Raw genomic sequence first — 17,065 nt, 5'->3', positions numbered from 1 at the left:
CTCACCTTCGAGGTTAGGCTTATACTTATTTGATCTATCTCTTTCTCCCTTTTTAAAGAAAATTACTACTTTAGCAGACCTCCGATCGCAATAATTTCTATGAAAGTTCCTGGTGGTCCCGGAGGTTCGGTGACTTGCGGTCCTGGGGCTCGATGCGAAGGCCAGCGTAGGGGCCCACGTATCGCAGGATTATACTGGTTTCGTATGGATCTCTGGGATCACGTGGGCTGGCCCAACCTATCAAAGTAGGGGGATCCCCATTCATAATAATAGTAATTCCGCATGTACGGAGCTGCATAGGTATGAATGGAAATACCCCAAAAACACATAAACACTGAAAATAAATTTTAAAAACATGTTACATATTTAAAATTAATTAAAATGGAATTTAATTAAATATTTCATACAAAAGATTTATTATTTTGAATTTTTAAAAATCTTTTTTAACAGGGCTAAAAATAAACTTACCTTAATGAACAGAGTATTTAATATATAAATGCGTGATAACATTTTAAATTTCTATTTTTTTAAACTCTTACGCTGGTAAAAGCAAGCCTTACGTCTGCTTTTACCAGCATAAGAATTTAAAGGACATTCGCTGGACAGGGATTGGGCAAACAGCCCAATTTTTCTGCCCACGGAGGCCCTTTTCCTTTGTATGCATGCATTTTTAACAGATCGCAATTGCAGTGTTTAGGCGGATGTGCTGCGCATTCCTAAACCTGTAACTTGCGGGGTCCCCACGGACGCGTGTGCACTTCAGACGTGCCCGTGGGGAGAATGATTTCAGGGCCATTGTCTTTTTAGGCTCTCCTTAGAATCTTTAAAAATAATTGTTCAACAATATGTATTTTTATTAGCTGCGGTGCCGCGAAAGCTATGTGATTAAAATGATTACTCACATTCAAATACATTCAAAATATTGTTGATTTCGACTTAATTTTAAAATGACTGTGTTAACTTTTTCATAATTTAAATTAGAAGCCTATTCATATGAATATTTTATTAAGTAACATTAGATTAATTATAATTTCTGTATTTAACTCAACTAAATGATTTCAAATGAAATCAAAGATGATTTCAACATTTAATATTTTCGTGAAAGTTGGTAAGTTGTTATTTAAAAATTTTAATGAATTCAATATGACAAGGAGTTTTCTTGATATTTTACTAAATTGCATTTGATTAATAGTCAAGTCAAATTGAATGAATTAACATATGAAGATAAGAATTAGGAGCAGGTGTAGGCCATGCAGCCCCGCGAGTCTGCTCCGCCATTCAATAAGATCATGGCTGATCTTCTGCCTCAACTCCATTTTACCACCCGATTCCCTTATCCCGTGAATTTTCTCGAGTCGAAAAAATCTATCGGTCTCGGGCTTGAATATACTCATCGATTGAGCCTCCACAGACCTCTGCGGTAGAGAATTCCAAAGATTCACCAACCTTTGAGTAAAGAAATCCCCCCTCGTAAATGGCCGGCCACAATGCCCCAATGATGATTTAACTGTTCACTGAATAAAATACTGATTTAATTATTTCACTTGTTTCAAGTAGATGATTGATAGTTTACTGAACTAGATTAGATGATGATTTTCATTTTAAATTATTCTGTTTTGATTGCATTATGTTTAATTGATTTTAATATTTTATATTTAATTATTTATATTCATTTGGCATTGCTTAATATTTCATGACATGGGGTGTTTTACATCATTTTCACATGAGCCTTGCAATGCCAGAGAATATATTTCATCTTTACTAGAAATGCTATTATATAAATGCTATTATATATAAATATACTTTCATATATTATTTCATGCATTTTTGGCATTAAATCATTTGGCTGCCATTCCTTTTATCCAAAAGCCTCTACAATAAGCATTTCAAATATACAATTTCAACTTATTTTTAATTATTATTTCTTTATTTAAATTTCTATTTAATTTTCCCTACTATTAGCCATTTCTTTTATTAACAAATGTATAATCAATATTCCTTGCATTTCCAGCAGCATCTAAGTAGACCAGTCCATCATATGATCCTCACTTTATCAAACAACATAGATACACACAATCATAAAATAAAGCCTTGCATTTCTATAGCACCTTTTATAATTTCTGGATGAAGCAAAGTGTTTTATAACCAATAAAGTACTTTTGAAGTATAGTCACTGTTGGAATGTATGCAATTTGCGTAGAAGAAGCTCCCACAAACAGCAATATGATTATGACCAGATAATCTTTTTATAGTGATGTTGGTTGAATGATAAATATTGGCCAGGACACTTAGGATAACTCCCCTGCTCTTCTTCAAAAGAGTGCCATGGCATCTTTTACATCCAACTGAGAGGGCAGACTGGGCCTCGGTTTATCGTCTCATCCTAAAGACGTCACCTCCAACACTCAGTTCAGATCTGACAGCACTCAGTACTGCACTCGAGTGTCTCAGCTGGGATTTTGTGCTCAAGTTTATGGAGTTCAACTTTCTGACTCAAAGTTCAAGAGTGTTATCAACTGAGCCACTGCTGACTCTTTTACAATTAGCCTGACAATATCACCAGCAGCCAAACAATAGCCTGCAATAAAAACACAAATTCAGTCAATGATTCTGACGATAAATTATGCATCGCAATAGCATAATAGGAAGTACCCTCTGGCTTGTCAAGAGCAATGCTATGGGGAAATCCTGTCATATTTCCTGTCTGTCACATTCCCCCCCATCTCATCTCAAATGCAATTTCATATTTCAATTGACAGATATATTCTTAACCATTTCTGTTCGGGTATCTTTTAAGTATAACAAACAAATGCAGTCAAGCTGTTGACAATATCTTAATTGGCACAGGAGCTCGGAGCAAACTCAACTGGACCAGATAAAAGTTTTGAATAATCTTCCAGACAGGGACAAGAGACAAAAGAAAAACATTACCCTCCCTGTATTTCATGCCAATTATCTTAAATCTGTGTCCTCCTGTTACTGAGCCTTCTGACAGTGGAAACAGTCTCCCCATAATCTACTCTACCAAAACCCCATATAATTTTGAACAGCTCTATCAGATCTCGCCTTAACCTTTTCTGCTCAAAGAAGAATAATCCCAGCCTTGGGATTGGTACCATTGGGGTTATGTTACTGGACTAGTAATCCAGAGTCTGGATCAATGATCTGGAGACATGAGTTCAAATCCCCCCATGGCAGCTGGGGAATTTAAATTCAATTGAATAAATTTGGAATTAAAAAGCTAGTATCAGTAATGGTGACCATGAAACTACCAGATTGTTGCAAAAACCCATCTGGTTCACTAATGTCCTTTAGGGAAGGAAATTTGTTGTCCTTACCTGGTCTGGCCTATATGTGATTCCAGACCCACAGCAATGTGATTGACTCTTAACTGCCCTCTGAAATGGCCCAGCAAGCCACTCAGTTGTATTCAAGGTGGTGGCTCACGACCACCTTCTTGAGGCCAGTTAGGGAAGGGCAATAAATACTGGCCTGCCAGCGACACCCACATCCCGTTAATGAATACTTTTTTTAAAAAGCTTTTCTCGTTGCCATGATCTGGAATGCACTACCTGAAAAGGTGGAGGAAGCAGATTCTCTTGGAGAAGGGGATTTGGTATATACTTAAAAAGGAGACATTTCCAGGGCTGTAAGGAAAATGCAGGACGAGTTGGATAGCTCTTTCAAAGAGCCAGCACAGGCACGCTGGGCCAAACGGTCTCCTTCTGTACTCGATGATTCTATGACATTCAACATTTTTAGTGAGATGGGAAGTTATGGTACTAGGGAGATCATTCTTCGTCTGCTTTTCATAGCTTGCTTACATTTCAATGTTATGTAACCTATAAACGAAGAGGAAGAAAGAATTGATTTGTACACTGGAAATACACAGCAACTCTAATAATATCCATAAAGAGTAAGGACATGTTAACACTTTGACCTTTTATTAGACACCCAAGCAAGATTACCAATTGAGACAATTTAATTGATTCATGTTATTAATTAACGGATAAGGCGACATGCAAATTTGTAAAGTGTGTAAATTCAGATTATAGGAAGGTAGTCCTAATGGAATGCTTCATTTAACAACAAATAATTTCAGTTCTGTTTTGGCCTTTAAGCAACTCTGAACCAACCTTCTGAAATCACCCTCTTTTTGTCCAAGGGACTTTTTGTAACTCTTTTATACATTGCAAAAATTACTTAGGGCATCATTTAAAAAAACAATTGAAAAGAGTGCCTGATTTCAACCGTGCAAGTCACAACAAAATTTCTGATTTTTAATATCAGGTTCTCTTTGATACATTTTAAATTGTACCTTCCTGTGAGCCAATCCATATATGTACAGGTCATCAATGTGTGGAACTTATGGTAAATACTTGTATCACAGTTAAATTTGAAGGCAAGTTGTTATATTTACACTGCCTGCATTCTGGGGCACAGCAAACACAAGAGGAGGTTCAATTTACTGTCCCAGCGATAAAGTAGTGTTGCTTGTTGTAGACACGGAAGATCTTAATTTCCACGCAAGTCAATGATAATGAAAATCAGGTGGTTTCCAGAACGGTTCACAACACAAATTTAACGCCAGGGCAGTAAGTAGAAAATCTACCTCAATCTTTGTGACTGAGTTATTAAGGTATCATATTTAAGGTATATTTATAACATTCTACTTACTGGCAGGACTAATGACACAGGACATCTTTCATACAAAGATCATTTGCCTGTAACGCAGATTATTATTGGGGACACAAACAGAACAAACTCCGAAGCGGCCTACAGACTTGGACCACTTCGTTGCTATGGTGACAGTAAGTGTCAAATTCTATTTCAGGATCAGACTTGTGAAAGTTTATCAACTGTCGATTGCAGTTCACGATGTCTCACATTAATTTTCTGCCTGTTTAACTATCTCCAACAAAAGCTAACTGATTCTGCAGCTTCTTGTTAAGATACTATTAGCATTTCTCTCTGATGCTCAAAATTGTTGTTAATTCTTTTGCCATATGTTTCCTGCCTAGTTGTGCAGAAAATAATATATACAAGGTGCTGATTACAAGGGCACAATCCACTCAAGGGGTTCAAATGTCATCATTAACCATAAGAATGAGACTCAAATGTTTTCATACCATTATTACTGTTGAGTTAACAGTATTTAAATTATTTTATGGACCATGGTATGACTGTGGAGCAAGTACCACCTTATTGAAGGGTGGAGGAGACTCGAAAGAAAAAAGAAAGACTTGGATTTATATAGCGCCTTTCATGACCACCGGACGTCTCAAAGTGCTTTACAGCCAAAGAAGTACTTTTGAAGTGTAGTCACTGTTGTAATGTGGGAAACGCGGTAGCTAATTTGCGCACAAGCAAGCTCCCACAAACAGCAATGTGATTGTAGTGTATGGAGAAAGAGTCAGACTGAACACTGTGAGCTCAAAGTAAAGTGTGACCTTAGTCTTTTATTGCAGGTCTCCAGAGTGCCTCTCCAACCTGTGGAGCCTCCTTAAATACCTATGCTCCCAAGGGATTATGGGATTCCTTGGGACTCCAGGGGATGAGCCCTCTGGTGGCTGTACAGAGTAAATGCAAGTATATATATATAACAGTGATAATGACCAGATAATCTTTTTTTTTTACTCCTGCTCCTAATTCTTATGGTCTTATGTTCTTATGTTCAGAGGGTGTTGGGGTGGTACAGTTTCAATCTCCGATGGATCCTCCTTCTAAATGGTGGCAACAACGCTCCATGCTCTCCATATATTTGATGTATGGCGATTAAATGATTATAACATAATCACTTTTACAAGTGAGAATTCATCATTAGTTAAAGGGAAATATCACATTCACTATACGCACCGATGTATATTTACTTAAATGCTTCGATCGAGTGGGTGGACAGATGCACCAACATACCAATATTAGCATCATCGACCAGGCCAACATCCCCAGCATTGAAGCACTGACCACTGCTGGGCAGGCCACATGGTCCGCATGCCAGACACAAGACTCCCAAAGCAAGCGCTCTACTCGGAGCTCCTTCATGGTAAACGAGCCAAGGGTGTACAGAGGAAATGTTACAAGGACACTTTCAAAGCCTCCCTGATAAAGTGTGGCATCCCCACCGACACCTGGGAGTCCCTGGCCAACGATCGCCCCAAGTGGAGGGAGTGCATCCGGGAGGGCGCTGAGCGCCTCGAGTCTCATCGCCGAGAGCATGCAGAAACAAACGCAGACAGCGGAAGGAACGCGCGGCAACCCAATCCCACCCTTCTTTACCCTCAACGACTGTCTATCCCACCTGTGTCATATTGGACTATTCAGCCACCTAAGGACTCATTCTAAGAGTAGAAGCAAATCTTCCTCGATTCCGAGGGACTGCCCATGATGATGATGATGATGATGTTGATTGTGAAGCTAGCTGTAATGGAAAATAGTAGGGTGGATAATGGAGCAGATTTTGCGGTCAGTGGCATACCTATGGAGTACGCCGCCGGTGTCTGAATAGAATAAGAACTTACCTGATGGGGCCCTCCTTCGCGCACTTGCTCTCTGATGCTGCATACTCGAGAGAGGCATAATGTGGCTCCTGGGGTGCAGCGCGTGCGGAAGCATACCTGGGATCACATGGGCCTGGTGCTCCAATCATGTTTCCTCTTGACAGATATATGTGAGAACCAGCATCAGGAGAAAGGAGGATACAGACTAGCACCTGACCCACTAAATCCACTCACTCAACGGGCATGGTCAATGACGGCAGCACTGTACAGTGACAAAAGATACTGGCTTTAACGTCAGGATTTCAATAAAATGTGTTGGCAAAACAAACTAACAAAAAAAGCTCTTCGCAATTCTAGGAGGCTGACGGCTAAATTACTCAAACTGAGCTCAGGTGCATCCATCTGTTGTAAAGTTCCAATTTACAGTGTCAGCTGCGGCTCAATGGGTAGCATGCTCGCTTCTGAGTCGGAAGGTTGTGTGTTCAAATCCCACTCCCGGGAACTTGAGCACAAAAAAAATCTAGGCTGACACTGCAGTGCAGAGCTATGTGAGCAGTGCACTGACGGAGGTGCCGTCTTTCAGATGAGATGTTAAACCAAGACCCTATCTGCTGTTTCAAGTGGACGTAAAAGATCCCTTGGCACTATTTCGAAGAAGAGCAGGGGAATTATCCCTTGTGTTCTCCCCATTATTTATCCCTTAACCAACATAACAAAAAAATAGATAATCTGGTCATTATCATATTGCTGTTTGTGGGAGCTTGCTTGTGTGCAAATTGGCTACCGCATTTCCGAGATTACAAGTAACTACTTTACACTGGCTGTAAAGCACTTTGAGTCATCTGGTGGTCATGAAAGGCGCTATATAAATGCAACTTCTTCTTTCAATTTCACTTTTATGTGAGCTAAATAAGCTTAATACATGCCGAATTACGCTTTGGATCTTTGAGGTGTTCCTTTACGCTGATGCAAACAGGCCCTGTGCCTGTTTGCATCAGCCATAAAATTATCGTAAGTAATTGCTGGGCAGTTGGTGGGGAATTAGTTCAAATCTGCACCAGCAATTGGGATTTCCACGGCAGAGCGGATGATCCATCAAGTTGTAACTTGACAGATCAGAAGTTTGGGATTTGGGGGAGATGGGGGGATCCGTAAGCACATGCGGAAATCCCGTACCTCTGGTCAGTTTCAAAGCCGGTCTGATGGTGTACTCTGAGAGTACCCAGTCATATTGACAACAAATTCTGGCTCAATATGATCAACAAGCAACAGTGCCAACACTGTCCAGGCAGTCCATGCACCTGTGAGCACAACCGAGGGCACCTGGCGAATTGACACATGACGGCGGCTCAGTGTAAGTGGTCAGTCTACGGTTATTTCCCGAGGTTTTCGCAGCTCACCGTAGGATCCAAATACATCAGGGATTTACTTGGCAGTGACCGGTGCCAAATCGGCCTGTCTTGCTTGCTGTGCTACGGGTTGGTTTTCTGTAGAGACCGGTGCCATTAGGTCTCTTTCAGTTGTCCAATCTGCTGTTTATGATTTAAAACCCGCTTATAGCAAGCACACTAATGTCCTTATATTCGGGTGAAAAGAGTTATAACGGATTATCTTATAGTGAGACACGGACCAACGTTTCGAGTTCAAAATCACACAAGGTTTATTACAACAGGTCAACACCTCCATTCCACTCACCAGATTCTTGTGAAGTAGAACTACACAGTGCAGTAATACCCAGTAAAACAGTGCACTTCCCTTATTAGCCTTACAACAGACCAACCCTTCCTGTGGGCTAAACCCTCCTGGGATCCACCTAACTCTAAATCCCCCCCTCTGGTTTGGTTAGGGCACGCTGATACCCCGTCACGCACTTTCGTGGATCGGTTGGTGAGTGTGCAACTATTGAGTTCTCACCCAATCCGCCTTTCCTTGCACGCTGGTCCTTCCTCAGCGGTTCGACTCCACGGCCCCATGCTTGGCTGAAGCATGTGAGATCCAGGTTGAAGTTGAAGTCCGTCGGGTTGGAGAAGCGTGGCTTCGCTCTCGGTCCTTATCCTCGAGGGGTGGGCAAACGTGCCTTCACGTAGGATGCGATAGAAGAAGATCGAGCTTCAAAAACACTCGACAATTATACTCCTGTAATCCTGGCTGGGTTTGGAGGTTCTGTTGCCTCCGGGGAACCTTTCTGGCTTCTTCAGGTCTTATCTGATGCTGTCTGGGATGTGCTGGGGTCTGAACAAAGCCAGCCGATCACTGTCCAAAGGCTTCCCAAATGAGTGTTAAATGGTCCATCAGTCTTGATTGCTGGACAATGCAGGAGTTGGTCTTGTCCTAGCACCTTGCTCTCTTCCCTAGATAACTTGGTTCCACACACAAAAAAGTCCCTTGGCCTTCCTAAGAGCACCCAACTTTGATGTCATTGGCCGCTGGCAGGCCAGTGTTCAAATTAACATTTGAATAGACCTAGCTTCTCTCACCAGTTTCTCCCAGCAACAGGTTTCTTCCTAATCCAGACCTGCCATCTCGTGTCACAGTATTTCAAAAGTCCTTTTCAGGATGTACAGCCAACAGGGATATAAACACAACAGTCCAGAGCTGACTTTGTCGACTTAAATCAGTTACGTAGTTTTATGATCTTTCTGGGTGTGTCACTGTTGACACATGAGGGGCGTCAGGGTTGGAGTGTCAGATGGCAACAGCCAGTGAAGAAATGGCAGAAGGTCAAGGGTCAAGGATCAGCATGGCATGGAAACACGAGGCAGAAGCAGAGGGCTGGCATCACTATGCAGCGCCAGACATGTGTGATTGCTCGAGGAAAGAGAAAGGATACAAGGGCAGACACACATTTTTCAAGGGGCCAAAAATAGCCTAAACTAATTTTAAAGGTTTTTGTATGGTTAAATCATTAAAAAAAATGTATTTCAATATTTATTTAAACCCTTACACTGGGAAAAGAAGGCCTTATGTGTGCTTTTACCAGGCATAAAGGTTTGGTGGGCATTCACAGGCCTGTAGTTGGGTAAATAGCCCAACCCTACACCAGCAAATGTCCATTTCCTGCGAATGGGTACAAGCTGAAACTTGTACAGCTCTCAATTTCTGGGTTTTCACGCATGCGCATCGCACGCAGAAACCCGGGACCTGCAGAGTATGTGCGACCATTTGCACTGTGCGTACCACGGAAAATTCGGGCCAATGTCTGTTTGGGCATTTTCCTGCTAACGTAGGGGAGCAGGGCCACGTAAATTGGTTGCCGCATTTCCTGCATTACAATAGTGTCGGCACTTCAAAGAACAAGTACTTCATTGGTTGTAAATTGCTTTGGGACGTCCTGAGGCCGTGAAAGGCGCAAGTTTTTCTTTTCTTTCTTCAGTCAGGGAGAGAAGAAAAAAAAAAGCAAAGTAGTTTCCGAACAGGATTTCAACATTTAAAGATTAATCATCAAATCAAAACTCTTTTTGCCCATCCAGGAAATTACTGGAACGCAGCATCGTTTAACACCGAGTCCTCGTATCTCCACTTCCCCACGTTCCACGGTGAGCTCAGTGCGGACATTTCATTTTTCTTCAAAACGACGGCTTCCTCGGGGGTTTTCCTGGAGAATCTCGGAATCAAGGACTTCATAAGGATGGAGCTGAACTGTAAGTAAGAGGGCAATAAGAATTGTAATTAAGGTGCGAATATAGCAAAAGGCAGTCTTTGGCCAAGTTAACACTGTCTCAATACCATGGGTAAGTCAAAATGTATATATGAGTTAATGATGCCCTTGGAGAAGCTTCACAATAACAGTAAGGTTACACAAGATGTTCAATCTACAATTACTGGCAGATAAACTCACCTAAATAAATACCAGATAGAAAAGAATGATTGCATAAAGGTTTTAAACTGAGATTGACTTAGTTTTATAATCATTCCTCTCCCCGAATCTGCTGGAAATGCTAACTCCTGCTAGAGTATGAATCAGGGGGAGCTGGCAGCCATCCCTCACCTCTTCCAAGTGGTCAATTTTTCATCGGGGAACTTAGACAATGAGTTGCACCGCAGAAGTGCATCACAGCAGAGCTTAAAAATGCCCTCAACTGGCACTCATGTATATAAAGAAAGACTTGGATTTATATAGCACCTTCCATGACCACCAGACGTCTCAATGGGCTTTACAGCCAATGAAATACTTTTGTAGTCACTGTTGTAATGTGGGAAATGCAGCAGCTAATTTGCGCACAGCAAGCTCCCACCAACAGCAATGTAATAATGACCAGATAATTTTTTTTTGTTATGTTGGTTGATGGGTAAATATTGGCCAGGACACTGGGGATAACTCCCCTGCTCTTCTTCGAAATAGTGCCATGGGATCTTCTCCATCCACTTAAGAAAGCAGACGGGGCCTCGGTTTTACGTCTCATCTGAAAGACGGCAACTCCGACAGGGCAGCACTCCCTCAGCACTGCACTGGAGTGTCAGCCTAGATTTTTGTGCTCAGCGCACAACCTTCTGACTCCGAGGCGAGTATGCTACCCACTGAACCACAGCGGACACTGCTGACATATACTTTCTAGCAGGGTCACTGGACAGCGACCAGGACTGGGAACCCTGACTTATTTTATGGGCCAGCACCAGGAATTTCCTTTGGGACTTCTGCTCCGTCGCCGATGCTATAGCGGATATTTGGTGGAAACCCTGGTTATGCACTTTAACGGGATTTGCGCCAAACTTACGTTTAAGTTATGGCAGCGGGGCAGGAGATTCCCAGCATCGGAATCAATTACGAACATGAACCCTTTCGGTCTGTAGGACTTTTGAAGTTCACTCGAGGTTTTTGGAGGCCGTTGAGTTTCTCGATTAGATGTATTCTGCTATTCAGTCCCACCTAGTTATTATTTTATGTCATATTAGTTCCCGCTTGATTATTTTTATTTGTACTTACACTATTAGATACACAAGGGGGGTAGAGTATAAAAACAGAGAACTCCTGGTACAACTGTACAGAGTATTGGTGAGGCCACACCTAGAGTACTGCGTGCAGTTTTGGCCTCCGTATTTAAGGAAGGATATACTTGCAATGGAGGCTGTAGGGAGAAGGTTCAATAGGTTTATTCCGGAGATGAAGGGGTTGATTTATGAAGATAGGTTGAGTAGGTTGGGCCTATACTCATTGGAGTTCATAAGAATGAGAGGTGATCTTCTTGAAACATATAAGATAATGAGGGGGCTCGACAAGGTGGATGCAGAGAGGATATTTCCACTCATAGGAGAAACTAAAACTAGGGGACATAGGGCCCAAATTTCCACAACCTCTTTTTTCGGTGCACTCTCCCGAAATGCGTCGACTTTGTGCGCTGGAAACGGCGTTGAAAAACGTACTCATGATTCTGGCCACTCTGCTGTGTGTCCCGGGTCCTGGCGCGATGCTCCTCATGGAGTGGAGGGCGGAGCTACAGCCCTGCGCCAAAAACAGTGCCGACCGCTGCACGCATGCGCAGTAGAGCGGTTGCGCATGCGCAGTAGCTTCGTTCCATGATTGTGGTGACGATGCTTGCAGAATGCGTTCAGCCCCTATCCCAGGCCGAATGGCCTGCTGCACAGGCCGGCAGCTGAGGGCTGCAAGAAACAGGTTGGTGCGACTGAGTTTTGATCGGGGCGAAAGAGGGGGGTGAGGTTGGTTGCCTTTGGCTGCAGTCTAGTTGTTTGGACCGAGGAAAGCTTGTCGTATAGCAACGTTGCTTGCCATGCTGGGCTGGCTTTGTGTTCGTTTGGTTGGCTGGTGGTCTTGTCATGTTGAAGAAGCATATATACGTGACAGCCATGTGCTTAACCCACATCCCATCCTGTGTATCAATAAATAACCAGCAACATGCAGTTAGGTTGTATTACAAATAATTTATGTATGAAGCTCTTTGAAGATGTCAGTGGGCAAAAAGAGAAAATGGGCAAAAAGGGAAAAAATTCCCGGCTGAAAAGAGTTGAAAGTCGGTGGAGCGCCAGTCGCGTTCTCCCTCCCCTATCCCAGGCCGAAGGTAGGATTTACTTCAGCTCTTTATTTGTTAATTTTGTTAATTTAATTATTTATTTCAGTTCTTTAGTTTTTATTGAATGGTTATTACTGATTGTGCTTTGGTGCGTGAAATGTTGTTTACGTGCAGGGTTCCTTCTATTTTTTTTAATTTTTTGCTTATTACTTTGGTCTTGGTGCTTTAGCTGCAGGGTTGCTTTTATTTTATTAATTAATTGCTTATTATTTTTTGTACTTTATTTGGTACTTGGTGGTACTTTAAATGTAGTTACTTGCACCGATTCCTTAACTGTATGTAAGGTCTTTCTGTGCGGACAAAAGTGGACACATACGCTGCCCTAAGTTAGTTTAGTACAACTTTTTTCTGGCCAAATTGGCATAAATGGTGTAAGTGGCTGGGAACGCCCCCTTTTGGAAAAAAAACCTGACCTAACAAAAAACCTAACTAACTCACTTACACTCGCACAAATTAAATGCCCATATTTGCAACTTAAAAGATGCACCAGAAAAATCAAGTTACACCCAAAAAAATGGTGCAACTCATGGGGAAATTTGGACCCATAGTCTCAGAATAAGGGGCCGCCCATTTAAAACTGAGATGTTGAGGAATTTCTTCTCTCAGAGGGTTGTAAATCTATGGAATTCTCTGCCCCAAGGAGCTGCGGAGGCTGGGTCATTGAATATATTTAAGGCGGAGATAGACAGATTTTTGAGCGATAAGGGAATAAAAGGTTATGGGGAGCGGGCTGGGAAGTGGAGCTGAGTCCATGATCAGATCAGCCATGATGTTATTAAATGGTGGAGCAGGCTCGAGAGGCCAAATGGCCTACTCCTGTTCCTATTTCTTATGTAGACACTATTTTACACTTAATTTTATATTGGTTTAATCATTGACGAAACACTACCGAGGATGGAATAATGTTAAATAACATGATGCTAATTTTTATTACACAAGCTATCTTAAAGCAGTGCGTTTTATCATTATAGATTAACCGTTGCCACTTTAGCTGTGCTTGTTTTTATATAATGAGCACTTAAATATAATTAATGTTCGGTGTTGCTCTTTTTCCCTAAAATTTCTAGACTGTTGTGTTTTTTTAACCTGAATTTTGTTGCTATCTCTCTAAAGGAATAATAGTATGATTCTAAAGAACATCATGAGCCAGAATATAAGCATATTTGTGCTAAATGATTAAAAATGCCGGTTATCTAATGATATTGTCATCTTCAGTGAGGAACAGAACCACTGTGTGCATTAGCTATAACCTTTCCTGTGACAGGATCAACTACCATTGGATTTTCATTCTATTTGTTAATGCTAATGTTTAATAGTGGACTGCAGAAAAGGTCTCCCTCAGAAACTTAGCCATGGGATAGCAATGTACTGATGATTTTGCCTGAATTTCCTCACTCTTGTATACTTGTGTTCTAGTATCAAATGTTCATATAAGGCCCTGAGTTCTGGAATTCCCTCAACAACAACTTGTATTTATATAGCGCCTTTAATGTAGTTAACCTGTTCAAAGGCGCTTCACAGGACTGTTATGAGATAAAACATTTGACACCAAACCGCATAAGTAGAAATTAGCGCATGTGACCAAAAGCTTTGTCAAAGCCATCTGTTTTAAGGAGTGTCTTGAAGGAGGAAAGAGATGTAGAGAGGCAGGGAAGTTTAGCCAAGGAGTTCCACAGCTTGGGGCCTAGGCAAAAGAAGGCACGGCCACCAAAGGTTGAGTGATAATATTCAGGGATGCTCAAGAGGGCAGAGGGCGAGGCCATGGAGGGATTTGAAAATAAGGAATTGGAAATCGAGGCGTTGCTTAACCGGAAGCCAGTGTAGGTCAGTGAACACACTCACTGACTCTCTACCTCGCTTCCCTCCTTTAAGACCCTCCTCAAAACCTACCTCTTCAACCAAGCTTTTGGCCATCTGCCATTATTTTTCCTTTTGTGGCTTGGTGTCAAATGTTGTTTTATAACGCTACTGTGAAGCGCCTAGGGATGTTTTGCTACGTTAAAGGCGCCTTCTAAATACACATTGTTGTTGTAAGTATGCTAGACTATAATATTAGGGCCTTTATGCAGTAAGATGCCACCACTTGATTTCATTCTCTCTACAGCTTTTCCCAAGTTATGATTATATAAAAGTATTATAGTAGCCATTTACATTGTGGCTTTCAAAGTGTTTAAAATAAATCCTTTAACCCTCAATATGTAAAGATATAGATCAGTTATGCTGGCCTGCTGTGATTTCTTGGCTACATGCTTAACTGAAGAAGTTTAGATAAATATGAACCTGGAACAAAAGATAATAAGATTGCCACAACACAATCAATCCAATTTATCTGTACACATTTTGAAAATAGAATTCTGAAGGATTTTATTATTACCACCTTCTGCACCACAGTAAAACTGTCCAACATAATTCAAGTCAGGTCTGACTGTGACTGTATTTGGTGTCTTGTGCCTGGGGCAGGCTTGAATCCTAAGAATCTAAGATACATCATAATCCATGTCGAATGTGTTTAACCTTCCCTTTTCTCATCACAAGAAAAAACACATGCATATTCATACCTGATTGCATTAATAGTGAGGGAAGAGGAGGGAGGACCTTACCATGTAGCCTCTCTCTGGCCACCTCCTTGTATCCCTCACCACCTACAATCTCAACCTCTTTCCAACACCACTTCATTTTGCAACCACTTCTGAAGAAAGCTCTCCCTCAAGCTAGTTACAATGGCACTTTGAAACTCCCAATTGCGTAGCACTTGATGCTCACGATAGTTCTGCAGCTGTCCATTTGCTCAATCAGCTGCAACTTTGATGCCCTTGTTGCCAGTAAAATACACCCTAGTCATTCCCCCTTCTTTATCCGCCATCTTTACTCACTGAATTCCAAGGGGCGCAACTGGCTTAGCAATTTTAGCATTCAAAGTTCTGCTCCCCAAATCCGACCGCTCAACGAGTTCTGTTCACCAATCACTGATGCCTTCATCATGATTGGAACTTCCAGATGCACTAATCCTCTGCCTATTTGAGGCAATGTGCACCTTGGTCTATAGATTTGGGCATGAGAGTTCTGCAGGTAGGACCCACCTCACTGCCATCCCACCATTGATCTTAATCTTACCACAAAAAGATCAGGATTCCCAAGGGGAACTACCAAGTAACGCTAATGCTGCTGTTGGAGAAATGAAATGGGGCAGCAGAATTGGCACAACAAGAAATATAAGTAGTAGCAGAAAGAAATCAGGAAACCGTTTAAAAAAAAATAAACTCTTTAAAAACAAGCTTTCACCGAGGCTTCTGATTATGTCCTTTAAATGAGCTTCCCCTGTCTACATTTAAGCCCCTAGCAAATCGGAATTTCCATTAGGAACACAAGAAATCAGAACAGGAGGAGGCCATTCAGCTTTTCGAGCCTGCTCCGCCATTCAATGAGATCACGGCTGACCTTCTACCTCAAGATCACCTTCCCACACTATCCCTTGGTTCCTTTAGTATCCAAAAATCTATCGATCTCCGTCTTCAATAAACTCAACGACTGAGCATCCACAGCCCTCCGGGATAGAATGGTATTTATGTCACTCAGTGTTCTGCTTGCAGGCACATCAGGAAATTGGCAAATGATGTCATCTTTTCCCCTCATTTCAATATGATGATGAGGTTCCTGCTGGTATCAGGTGAGAGTTTTCTGCCCCCTGTTAGTCTTGCTGCAGAGATGTGACCATGTGCAAAGTGGGTCAAGATCCACTGGTTACCAATTTTCGCCAAACTTTGCGAATAAGTTGGGTCCAATTAAAGCCTGTTAACTAAGTGAACCAATATGGAAAATCTATTCTGTAGTCTGTTAACACCAGCAACAGAAAGAGTTAATTCCAAACTGTAATACTGTTCAAAAACCCCTCTAATGGTAAAATATGTGCAATTTAAAACAGCTACTTTAATTGGAAAAACCTTTTTGGGGGAGCGAGAAGAATTGTGTGCATTTTTCCCATTATTATAATATTATGTATCTGATATTGGTTTAATAGTGTAATGGTTATGTTACTGAATTGTAATCCAGAGGTCTAGAAAAATAATCCGGAGATTGAGAGTTCAAATCCCAGCATGGCAGTTTGAGAATTTGAATTCAGTTTAACAAGAAACTCTGAAAATAAAGAGCTGCTATCACCTAAAAGTGACCACAAAGTTGTAGGATTGTCACAAAATACAAATTGGTTCACTAGTGCCCTTTAGGGAAGGAAATCTGCCATCCTTATCTGATCTGGCCGAAACGTGACTCAGTCCCACACCAATGTGATTGACTGTTAACCGCCTCCTGAGGTGGCCCAGTGACCCATTCAGTTGTATCAAACTGCTTGGAGCAGTTCAAGAAGGCAATTAGGGATGGGCAATAAAGGCTGGCCTTGCCACCGATGCCTACATTCGTAGAATGTGTTTTTTTATATTCGTTCCGGGATATGGGCGTCGCTGGCAAGGCCAGCATTTATTGCCCATCCCTAATTGCCCTTGAGAAGGTGGTGGTGAGCCGCCCTCTTGAAACGCTAAAATACCT

The 17,065-nt window shown here is 41.7% G+C and overlaps 1 protein-coding gene across 1 annotated transcript in view; it reads left to right on the top strand.

Moving 5' to 3' along the window:
* Positions 1-17,065, top strand: part of LOC139253730 (contactin-associated protein-like 5) — a 1,639,232-nt gene that overhangs the window by 1,268,715 nt on the left and 353,452 nt on the right. Inside the window, exons 15-16 of the mRNA XM_070873523.1 lie at positions 4,684-4,811; positions 9,968-10,138. Of these exons, the coding sequence (XP_070729624.1) occupies positions 4,684-4,811; positions 9,968-10,138 (299 nt within the window). The remainder of the gene's footprint in view (positions 1-4,683; positions 4,812-9,967; positions 10,139-17,065) is intronic.

The sequence above is a fragment of the Pristiophorus japonicus genome, chromosome 3, assembly GCF_044704955.1.
Source record: "Pristiophorus japonicus isolate sPriJap1 chromosome 3, sPriJap1.hap1, whole genome shotgun sequence".
Lineage (NCBI taxonomy): Eukaryota > Metazoa > Chordata > Chondrichthyes > Pristiophoridae > Pristiophorus > Pristiophorus japonicus.
This window is presented reverse-complemented; position numbering and strand designations above follow the sequence as displayed.